The 11,703-nt window shown below is 49.3% G+C and overlaps 1 protein-coding gene across 1 annotated transcript; it reads left to right on the forward strand.

Annotated features, from left to right (window-relative positions):
• Positions 1 to 6,014: 6,014 nt before the first annotated feature.
• Positions 6,015 to 11,477, forward strand: gpr139 (G protein-coupled receptor 139; the record flags this gene model as incomplete). Its single annotated transcript, XM_047038204.1, has 2 exons — positions 6,015 to 6,030; positions 10,480 to 11,477. Coding segments are annotated over 2 exons (1,014 nt in total), but the record flags the coding sequence as incomplete, so codon positions are not given.
• Between the last annotated feature and the right edge of the window lie 226 nt (positions 11,478 to 11,703).

The following is an 11,703-nucleotide window of genomic DNA, read 5'->3' on the forward strand; positions in this document are numbered from 1 at the left end:
TCTCTCTCTCTCTCTCTCCTTTTCTCTCTCCTTCACATGCACACATAGAGCACACACACACACAGACACACATGCACTGTTAGTCACAGCAAACAGTGCTTTGGAGGGGCAGTCTGAAACCCCTACAGCAGTGTTAGCGGCACATTCTTGTGCCGCTAACACTAACGCTAACTAATCGGGGTCTAATCCACTATGTGATATCAGTAGGACTAAGTTCAAGTTCAAGTTCAAGTCTTTTATTTGTCAGGTGCACAGAGCAACACAAGGTTAGACTGGGCACTGAAATTCTTAAGACAAGACAACGCAAGCACTTGGCATAACATAACATATAAGTACACAGAACAAATTTACATCTATGCTGAGCTTAGATAAGTGAACTTTCTAAATATACAGATAGCAATAAATAAACGACTATACTAACCCTAACACTAAAACTTCCTAAATTACAGATAACAATAAATAGTACGCTATACTAACCCTAATACACAAAAAAAAAAAAAAAAAAAACCTGTTACAACCCTATAAACTAATCTAACCTAAATGGAGTACAGTGCAGTAGTGCAAATTTACAGATCAGTGACTTTGTCAATGACCAAACAGGAGCCTGGTGGCGAGGTACAGTAGTGCAATGTTACTGAAAGAGCAACCAGTAGCTGAAAGTGACAGTGTATAAGTGACTAGTGTGCAGTAAAAATGTCCATATCAGTGTCCATTGAGAAGCCTGATGACCCTTGGGTAGAAACTGTTGTCCAGTCTGCGTGTGCGCGACCGGATGCTGCGGTAACGCCTGCCAGAAGGCAACGGGGTAAAGAGACTGAAGGATGGGTGGGAACAGTCTCTTAGAATCCTGCTGGCTTTCCTAAGGCAACGTGTGTGGTAGGTGTCCTGTAGGGCTGGGAGCTTCCTGCCGATGATGAACTCAGCAGAACGGACCACACTTCGTAGGGCCTTGCGGTCCCGGTCTGTGCAGCTCCCATACCACACTGTGATACAACCAGTCAGAATGCTTTCTATAGTGCATCTGTAAAAGTTAGTAAGGATGACTGAGTCCATACCAAACTTCTTCAGTCTCCTCAGGAAGAAGAGGCGCTTACGGGCCGTTTTGACCACCTTGTCCGTGTGAACAGACCAGGTGAGGTCATTGCTGATGTTCACCCCGAGGAACTTGAAGCAGCTGACCTTCTCCACTTCCGATCCATTGATGAATAGGGGTGCATGCTCCTCCTCCTGCCGCCTCCTAAAGTCCACAATCATCTCCTTGGTCTTGCTGATGTTAAGAGAGAGGTTGTTGTCCTGACACCATGATGTCAGGGTGTCAACCTCCTCTCTGTAGGCTGACTCGTCACTGTCAGAGATGAGGCCCACGATGGTTGTGTCGTCAGCAAACTTAACGAGGAGGTTGGAGCTGTGCGTAGCCGCACAGTCGTGGGTGAACAAGGAGAACAGGAGAGGGCTGAGCACACAGCCCTGGGGGGTGCCTGTGTTGGTGATCAGTACAGATGAAGTGCGGTCACCGATTCTCACCACCTGTGGCCTCCCCGTCAGGAAGTGGAAGATCCACTTGCAGAGGGAGGTGCTTAGTCCCAGGTCCACAAGCTTGGAGACCAGTCTGGAGGGGATGATGGTGTTGAATGCAGAGCTGTAGTCAATGAACAGCATCCTCACATATGTATTCCCCTTGTCCAGGTGGGAGAGAGCGGTGTGCATGGTCAGAGCGATGGCATCGTCTGTAGACCTATTGGACCGGTATGCAAACTGCATAGGGTCCAGTGTGGGGGGCAGCGAGGAGCAGATGAATGATTTGACTAGCCGCTCGAAGCACTTCATGATGATAGAGGTCAGTGCTATTGGGCGATAGTCATTCAGACATGTGACCTTGGTGTTCTTGGGCACAGGGATGATGGTGGTCCTCTTGAAGCAGGTGGGGAGTACAGACAGGTTAAGGGAGAGGTTGAAGATGTCACTGAAGACCCCTGCCAGCTGGTCAGCGCAGCCCCTAAGGGCCCTACCTAAGACTAACACTCGTACATACACACATGCCCTGCAAGTAATGAGTCAGGGTTTGGTATAACACCTACACACGACACGAATAAGTGCTTTTACATGGGAAAATGAATAATTATGTTTTCAAGAGCAGGAGGTGATTCCCTCTGTGTAGCCAAGAATCCAAATGCTGTGTCACACGTAGAGGCTTTGTGTACGTTCATCAGCACACTCCTTCGGCCTGTCTCTAGCTCTCTCTCTCTCCCCTCCCCCCCTCTCTCTCTCTCTCCCTCTCTCTTTTTCTCTCTCTCTCCCCCCTTCTCTCTCTCTCTCTCTCTCTCTCTCTCTCTCTCTCCCCCCTCTCTCTCTCCCCCGCTCTCTCTCTCTCCCTCCCTCTCCCTCTCTCCTCCTCTCTCTCTCTCTTTCTCCCCCTCTCCTCCACCTCCATCACCTGTGATCAATTAAAATCTTGGCGTCGACACTGTAGTGTCTGTCTGTGTGTGAGTTGTGGGTATGGGTCTCGGTGTGTGTACGTGCGTGCGTGTGTGTGTGTGTGTGGGCGAGCCTAATCAGCAGGGTATTCAGGCTGCACGTACCATTGGGTAAGTGTCACCCATACCTGTGAGAAGGTCAGAGACTGGGAAGCTATATAGCAAGCTGTACTTTACCGCCCCCCCCTCCCCCCCTACCACACACACACACACACACAGTTGGCCAGGTGTCAGGCACCGTTTAATAAATAGCTGGGGCCATTGATTCTCCGTTTGGCTCATTGATCCCCTTGCCTACACCAGAGAGAAAGACCCGTGGATGGAAGGAGGAGGATGAATGACAGATAACAATGAAAGGGGGGGGGGGGGGGGGTGAGGGGAGTGGAGGAGAGGAATCGGAAGGTGAAGAACGAAGAGGATAGATAAAGCGATTGGTTTGGAGGAGTGGAGTATTGAAGGCAGAAAAGGTGGAGGGAGTGGGACTTCTCAGCCGCTGTCTCGCGGTGGCGACTTTGATGGATGTGCACCTGTTTCCATGGTTAGGCCCCCCACTGGGTTGACAAAATGCTCCACATATATGTCCACATGGCCCCAGAGCTGTTCTTCCCTGCCGACTAAGTGACCACTCATGTATGCGCTGTTGGCCCCCATTTCCATCACAAGGTAATTACAGCACCTGTCTCAAGCTGGGACGCTCGTCTGTCTTGCAGTGTGGCATCTCCTCATCGCTGTGCTCTCCTTCAAATCTCTCCCTCACTTCTCCTCTTCTCCCCTGCCTCCTTCCCTCTTGACTGCATTTCATCTCCCCTATTAAACCCCCTTGTTCTCTTTTCTTCCTTGTGGCAGTTCTTCTCATTTGACGTCCACGTTGATTTCTGGATTTGGATTTCAACAACAGATGACAATAATGAAAAAACGTTAACGATTTGAAGAAAAATCATCTTTCTCTCTGTCTCTCTCTTTTGCTCCTTCTTTCTCACATACACACACTCTCACTCTTTCTCTCTCTCACTTTCTGGAATCTCTTACCTTCTCACGTATCGTCTCTCTCACCTGTTTCCTCTCACCTCTCTGTGTGGCTCTGCCTCTCCCAGAGACGTGTGAACGTTTTCAGTGTGTGGGTTTGTTGTGAGAGGAGGTGTGGAAGTTGACAACTGTGCTATTTGGTCGCTTATCCTGCTGTTCATTCTGTGAAACGGCGAATGTGTTTGTGTGCACATTACTTTTTTGTCCGCGCGAAAGAGAGAGTAGGGAAGAATGAAGAAAAAAGGAAAAAAAAACTGAGGGCCTCATTTACTAACATTGCAACCGCAGCTTAATCTGCGCCTTTGCCCAACCGCAAATAGCGGACGGTGTATTTCCGCATTTTGCGTGGTATTTATCAAACCAGATCCTCGTCGGGCAATCAGCGCCCGTTTGTGTTAATTAGCGCGCCGTTAAAAGACGGGGAAAATTGCCTGCATGTTACTGCCACCGTGGGTGATTCGAGGAAAAGAAGAAAAAAAAAGTTCAGCGAACAGGAGCTAGAAATATACACACCCGCTTTTCCTTATACCCTAGCCTGGTCCTAACCAGACCCTCATACATTTCATTTGTACAGATGGTCTGGGATCACTCCATTGACAAACGTTAACTTCCTTGTAGGGGGGTCCTCTGTTGAAGTTTAAAACTATTGGATCTGCCCAGAGCCACTCTGATTTGCCATAACCAATCGCAAGCGTTCGCCTTAGCCAACTCCTTCACCACTACTGTAACGGAGCTAGCTGCCGTAGCTGGAAAATCAAACTTTTCCCGAACCCCGTGGGGAGGAGGGCCACAACATCATGGCCACCAACAAACTCAGCAAGGAATGTTCTTGCTCCGGCTTTAACCTATGGATATTCGGCAGCGTTGCCACAACCGCAGAATAGTTTCGCTCGCATCTTTCTCCGCCGCCATAACTGAATTACTCAAACTAGTGCACGACATCAACGTCATCGTTCTCAGCCACTCCCTCTGTTCGCTGATTGGTCCTACACATTTTTTTCCTGGAAACCGACTTCAGAGCCGAGCTCCCAGATCTTGTACAGAAGCAAAATCCAAATTGAGCGGAAGTACGTATAGGAGGGCAGAGCCAGGCTACTTATACCCTCCCATCAGCGGTAATCTGCGTTTTTACTCAAGTGCGCTGCCTTTGTAAATAAGGTGTTATGTCTTTACCCGCTATTTCATGCCTGAAATTGGCGCAATCCTGTTAGTAAAGGCTCCGTCACACCATAACGTTCTGGTTAACGTTCTCTGAAAGTTCAAATAGTTCAATTTCGAGCGTTCTAGGGCGAGGTGGACACATCTGGTGTGTGACTAACGTGTGACTATAACGCATGACTAGCGTGGGACTGACGCTTGAGGAACATGTAACAGCGACCAAGTAAGACACCCCTGAAAACTATTAGCGTGTGACGACTTGTCACTGGGTCGCGACGACATGTGACGAAAGCAAACGCTAAAAAACAACCAAGTAACGCTAGGGTAACTATTGATTAACAGAGCCAAACGCGTGCAACGTTAGTCAAACGTTCCACAAACGTTCTTCAGCGTTATCCAGCGTTTAAAATTAAGCGTTGAAGAATGCTGGTCTCCATGAGAACTTTTGTGCATGTTCAAAACTTTTTGGAGGGGGGGGGGATCAGCGTTGTCCGACGATCACCTACGATGACCAGTGGTAATCTGGTGCTATACCAGCGCTATACCAGCAACCATGGACGACTACCAACGTTTCCTCTAACGTCATAGAACGTTGACCAGAACGTTATGGTGTGACGGGGCCTTAAATGAGGCCCTGAGAGCGCAGGTTTGTATTGGTGTGCATGTGCATGTGTGTGCACGGCTTGTGTCTTGTGGACTGGCGGTCCATCCCGACTCTTTGACAGGATAAAAGGGGATATGGTTGTCATCAGGTACAAAGTGACTGTGACCTTTGAAGCCGTCTTTGATATTCAACACTCCCACTCTGCTCCTCCCTCTCTGTTCCTCTTATCCCCTTCCTCTCCATCTCTCTTTTCATCCAGAATATTACAGTCCTCCTCCCTCGCCTGACCTCTTGATCAACCCCTCTCATTCCCACTTATCTCTGTCGAACCTCCCTCTTTATGTTGCATAGGCTTACTCTCCACAAGCCTTCTGTACATCTCTCTCTCCCTATGGCACTCTCTTTCGATCGTGTTCTCTCGCTCTCCCTCCTGCCAAATCTATCTCATTAGGCAGAGCCCTTTAGATATGCAACAAGTGATGCTTCCATTTTCTCCAAATGAGAAAAGAACAAAAAAAATCTTTCTCTCGTTTGTTTCCTGTTCATTTCTTTATCTCGTTCTCTCCTACCACTCATTCTCCCGTGTGCAATATGAGGCCCGGGGGAGAGAGAAACTGATTGCGCCGGTGTAATCTAGCAGAGAAACTGCGACCAATGTGTTTACCTCATACCAGTATTTGTGGGCGTGTGTTTGTGTGTGTGTGTGTGAGCGTGAAATGTATGTGCGTGTGTGAATCTCAGGGTGTGTGTGTGTGTGGGTCCCTGTGTGTGAGGGTGTGTGTGTGCACATTACAGTAAGTATGTGTGTCTGGGGTTAAACTGTTCTCTGTTGTTGGATAGCAACCCGTTTGAACAGGTCCCTGTTAGTATGCGGTGACTCAACCTCGTGACAAAGCTCAATGAGTTTGTGTGCGCCTCTTCCCACAAAACCACGTAAGCGGCCCCTGGCCTCAGTTAGACTAGGGGAGCAGCAGGGGGTGGGGACACAAAGACACACACAGATGGATAGACAAGGGACAACACACACACACACACAAAACACAGAGAGAGACAGATAGACAAGGGACACATACACACACAGATGGAATAATAGACAAAGGACACACATGCATAGATGGACGCACACATGCACAAACAAGCACAACACACGTGGCAGCCCATTTTTCTCCACGGGTCATTCTCACTGCCTGTGGGAGCGATGTTCCTAAAGAGAGAGGGCAGAGAGAGAGAGAGAGGGAGAGAGAGAGAGAGAGAGAGAGAGAGAGAGAGAGAGAGAGAGAGAGAAGAGAGAGAGAGAGAGAGAGAGAGAGAGAGAGAGAGAGAGAGAGAGAGAGAGAGAGAGAGAGAGAAAGAGAGAGAGAAACAGAGAGAGAAAGTAAGAAAGAATGAAAGAAGGAAAGACAGAGAGAGAGAGAGAGAGAGAGAGAGAGAGAGAGAGAAAGAGAGAGAGAAACAGAGAGAGAAAGTAAGAAAGAATGAAAGAAGGAAAGACAGAGATAGACAGAAACAAGGAAAGCTCTTTGTGGTTTGTCCTGGTTGTTAAGAGAAGGCCTGTTTTGCTACTCCTTCCCTCTCCTTTCCTCTCGTCCCCAGAGACACATAAAGACAAAGACAGAGACAGCTGAAAGTCAACAGTCAATTGAAATGAATGGCCCATCCAATGCAAGCTGGCCGGGTCTAAATGAAAATGTCAAGCCCAGCGTGGATCCCCATTGTTTGCCTGTACATGGGCCAGGTTTCACACCCTGTACACGCAGCATAATACCCCGCTCTGACAGAGGAAAACCTCCCTTTCATTTCAATTCCATGTCCACCTTTCTCTCTCTCTTTCTCTTCTTCTTTCCCCCTTTCTCTTCCTTTCTTTACAGGTGCTTAAAAGAGGGAGAGACATGTCAAGAGGGACTGACAAGGAGAGGGGGCCGAGCTGCAGAGAAATGCACCGAGAAACATGAGATAGCAGCGAGAAAGCAAGCGAAAAAGAAAGAAAGAAAGACAAGAAAGAAAGCGAAGAGATCGATGGATTCACATGATCACACACGGACATACACTGTCACTCACAAACGCACACAGTCAGGCAGGGGTTCGTTCCTACACCTGGTCCCACTAGGCTGCAGGTCCACACAGACGGACGGACAGACAGACACAGAGCCTGTCTTACTGACATCATTCACTTAGACAGTTTGTCCTTACAAAGCAACAAAGTTCCCCTACTGAATTTTGACGGTGACGAGCAACAATCAATAGCACAATCGAACTTAGGTGGAACAGGGAAGCAATTTAGCTGCTGGTCTCCTGTTCAGTGGTGTGGAGCTGCACACACAATGCACACACACTTGTCTGAATAACCCCATTCTACAGGACGAGAAGAGACAATTTGGCATGCTGCAGTTCGTGGCCTGTGTGTGTGTGTTTGCGCATTTTAGACTGCAGCGTACTGCTCAGTGTGTGTGTGTACTGTCTTTGTTTTTCCATTTGCCTGCATCTTCCTACAGTACCCTGTCGGATGTGTGTGTGTGTGTGTCTGTGTGTGTGTAAGTGTGCGTCTGCCCCAGCACGTGAGTGCATGTCTGTGTGTCATCTCCAGACGTCCGGGAAGGACATGTTTACTCTTTATCTGGAACTCTGTAATCAGCTGATGGAGGGGGCAGGGGGGAAGAGGGGCTGTGAAGTGTGATGCCGCCAGACGTGCTCCTGCCATCTTTCATCTACCAGCAGACTGGGGCCCCTCCCCAGACCATGTGACATGTTCACCTGCTTAGAGGATGCACATATAATATGTGAACCTGTCAGGGTTCATGTCTTGTTGAGCCAGAGCTGGTTAATAAACAGGGCTGTCCCCTTGTCTGAAAGAGATTGGTCCGTGTCTGACCTGCAGACAGAATGATTCAGTCAGTGGAAAACCCATTAAAGTTTAAGTTGACATTGTTTTACTACCCATAAGCCTGCCACAAGAAAAACTAAGCTAATTGTGTATATTTTTCACGTAGTTAAGGTACATTAGGATTCTTGGTCCGGCTGCTCTCTACAGCTTCCTAGCAGTGCATACTCATTTTTTTAATGAATAATTCCTTATGCTATGTGAGCTAAACATTTTTATATAACACATAAGAAGGAGTAAGATGTCTGGGGAAATTGTGAGGACGCTACATCTTGCACTGAGGAAAATACACTTCACTCTTAGTATATTAGTGTAAATGAGCAGCAACAAATGTCTGCTTTTTAAACTATGCTATCTTCATAAATAATAAGTATGCATACTTATTTAAAATATACAGAAATATTGTAAAATCCAAGTAAACCCATCTGCAATGGACGCAAGCACACCTTATAATTTCCACAGAAATTGTACCATCTCTAGTTTTCCTTGCAAGAGGGAATGGTGATATGTGATATCCTCACACAGTTGCATCTAAATCTTGTGTAAAAATAGTCCCTAACTGTTAGGGTGTCTATAATAATAATGTAAGATAACAATAGGGTGCCTTGCTGAGAGTAAGCCCAACTAATACAATGTGAGATAAAACGATTGTGCCTTGCCAAAAGCAAGCACACTTAGGCTAATAAATAGCCTACAAATGAACCTAACAAACGATGTAACCTTGTATACATGACATACGACTCTCAATTTGCAAAGTCCAGAATGAAAGATGTTGACCTGTGGTTCCAAGTCTTGAGAAGTGAATATACATGACGTGTATCGGATGTTCCGATTGCGATGGAGTGGTCATGGCCGAACAGCAGCTGTTTCAGTTTCAGAGTTTCTTCTCCAGCTTAAAGAACATCTCCACACGGAGCTCACCACACACTGCCCTTCTGAATAAAGATCATTCACTTTATGGGGGTAATGGTTATGTAAATGAATTCATTGGACTCCAATCAAATGAAAAATCATTGGAAAAAAAGAAGGGAGAGGGGGCAGATGGTGGACGAGAGAGCGAATACATATCAATGCTTCAAAACATTGGGTAAAATGGATTGAGCTGTTCAAATGAATTCATTGGATTCCAGTCAAATGAAAATTGAGTGGACTTCAGTCGGAGAGGTAAAGCACGTTTGTCTGTGGAGGGTCAGACAGAAACTCTTAATCGGAAGAAAATTTGAGGAGAGGACGGCAGAGAGTGGGGCATGAGAGTGGACAGAGAGACAGAGAGAGAAAGGGAGAGAAAGGGAGAGAAAGGGAGAGAAAGGGAGAGAGACAGAGAGAGACAGAGAGAGAGAGAGAGAGAGAGAGAGAGAAAAAGAGAGAGAGAGAGAAAAAGAGAGAGAGAGAGAAAAAGAGAGAGAGAAGGGAAGGAGTGCTGGCGTGTGTCTGTGTGACCTTGGGTGGTTTTTGCCGGAGTTGAAGTGGCGACGATGGAGGCCGGTGATGGCCGTGACGGTGTGCATGAACTGCACAGCGAAATGCCATGGCCAAGGTGCAACAATGTCATTTGTTGCTGTGACTTTACCTTTTCTATTACCACTGACAAGTTGACCTGAGGCACGGGCAGGTGCTGTCTAGGTTACACATAGCAGGTGAGGTGTGGGAGGGAGCGAGGGATGGTTCAGGGGAGGGAGATATGGATCAACACAAAGGAGGGCAGGCGATGGGCTGGGAAGGTAAGAAGGAGGCATGAAAGTGTCAATAAGATTGAAGGAATAGACACAGTGAAGGAGAGGCAGGTGAAAATAACATCTTGTCATGTTTGTTGTGTTGCGAGCTATGCATGTTCCGTTGGAAAGCCTGTGAGGACTTCACCACAGGTGTCGCTGTCCGCGGTGCTGAAACGTCCTCTTTCTCTTCACCATTGCAGAGAGAGCGAGTCCCGTATGGCTGTGTGCGTGTTGCTTTGTTCTCCAGTGTGTGTTTGTGAGTGGCCGAGTGAATGGTTTTACTTCGCAATAACACTTCCTTTCTTTCTCCTCCCTTGTCTGAACCCACTTTCATTCCCATGCAACCTACATTTTCTCCAATTATGATTTCCCCATCTCCTCGTCTCTGTCTGTCTCTCTCTGTCTCTCTCTGTCTCTCTCTCTCTCTGTGTCTCTCTCTCTCTCTTTCTCTTTCTCGGTCTCTCTCTTTCTCTCTCTGTTGGTCTCTCTTTCCACCTCCTGCTGCCTCTCTCTCATCCACAAAACTTGCCCACTGGTGCCGTGTGTACTCCACTTCCATCCTCCTTCTCTCCCCCATCCACACTCCCTCCACACCCACCCACCCACCCTTTCTTCCACCACCAGCCAACATCCTGACTGTCATCATCCTGTCCCAGCTGGTGCTGCGGCGTCAGAAGTCCTCCTACAACTACCTCTTGGCCTTGGCGGCCGCCGACATCCTGGTCCTGCTGCTCATCGTGTTTGTGGACTTCCTGCTGGAGGACTTTGTCCTGGGCGCGCCGCTGCCCCTGTACCTCAACAAGGCGGTGCAGGTCCTGGAGTTCTCCTCCATCCACACCTCCATCTGGATCACGGTGCCGCTCACCGTCGACCGCTACATCGCCGTGTGCCACCCGCTGCGCTACCACAGCGTCTCCTACCCGGCTCGCACGCGCCGCGTCATCACCGCCGTCTACCTGGGCTGCCTACTGTCGGCCGCGCCTTACTACTGGTGGCCCGAGCTGTGGCACGGGCTGCCGGGGGTCGGGAGCGACGGCAAGAGTCCCGGGGGAGGGGGCGGAGGGGGCGGAGAGAGCAGCGTGGCGCAGCACGTGCTGGTGTGGGCGCACTGCGCCACGGTCTACCTCCTGCCGTGCGCCGTCTTCTTCTCCCTCAACGCCGTCATCGTCCGCAAGCTGCGCCGGCGCCGCAACTGCTTCCGGCTGCGCGGCTACTCCACGGGCAAGACCACAGCCATCCTGCTGGCCATCACGTCGGTGTTTGCCGTGCTGTGGGCGCCGCGCACCCTCATGATCCTCTACCACTTCTACTCGGCCCCTCCGACGGCCGACGGGCCGGCCCGCCTGCTGCACCTGCTCACCGACGTGGCCAACATGTTGGCCCTGCTCAACACGGGCGTCAACTTCTTCCTCTACTGCTTCATCAGCAAGCGCTTCCGGAGCATGGCGGCGAGCGTGCTGCGGGCGCTGTTCCGCTGCAGGAAGCAGCCGCCGCCGTTCTACGCCGGTCACAACTTCTCCATCACCAGCAGCCCCTGGATCTCCCCTGCCAACTCACACTGCATCAAGATGCTGGTGTACCAGTACGATAAGAACGGCAAACCCGTCTGTATCTCGCCCTGAGCGCTCCCCCCTTAGTTTATCCGTAAAACCCGACAGGGGGCCAGCCGGGAGCCCTGTTGCCTTGACAACCAAGCCGCCGGACTCTCCTCGATGGAACTCTTTTTGAACTTTCAAATGTCATTGGAGCCGGTGAGCTCAAGGGGCCTAACATGACCACGGGTCTGGTGACCGGAGCTAGAACACAGAGCTGCAAGGAACTGGAACTGGAACCCGAAGAAAAGAGAAC

The sequence above is a fragment of the Hypomesus transpacificus genome, chromosome 17 (genome assembly GCF_021917145.1).
Source record: "Hypomesus transpacificus isolate Combined female chromosome 17, fHypTra1, whole genome shotgun sequence".
Taxonomy (NCBI): domain Eukaryota; kingdom Metazoa; phylum Chordata; class Actinopteri; order Osmeriformes; family Osmeridae; genus Hypomesus; species Hypomesus transpacificus.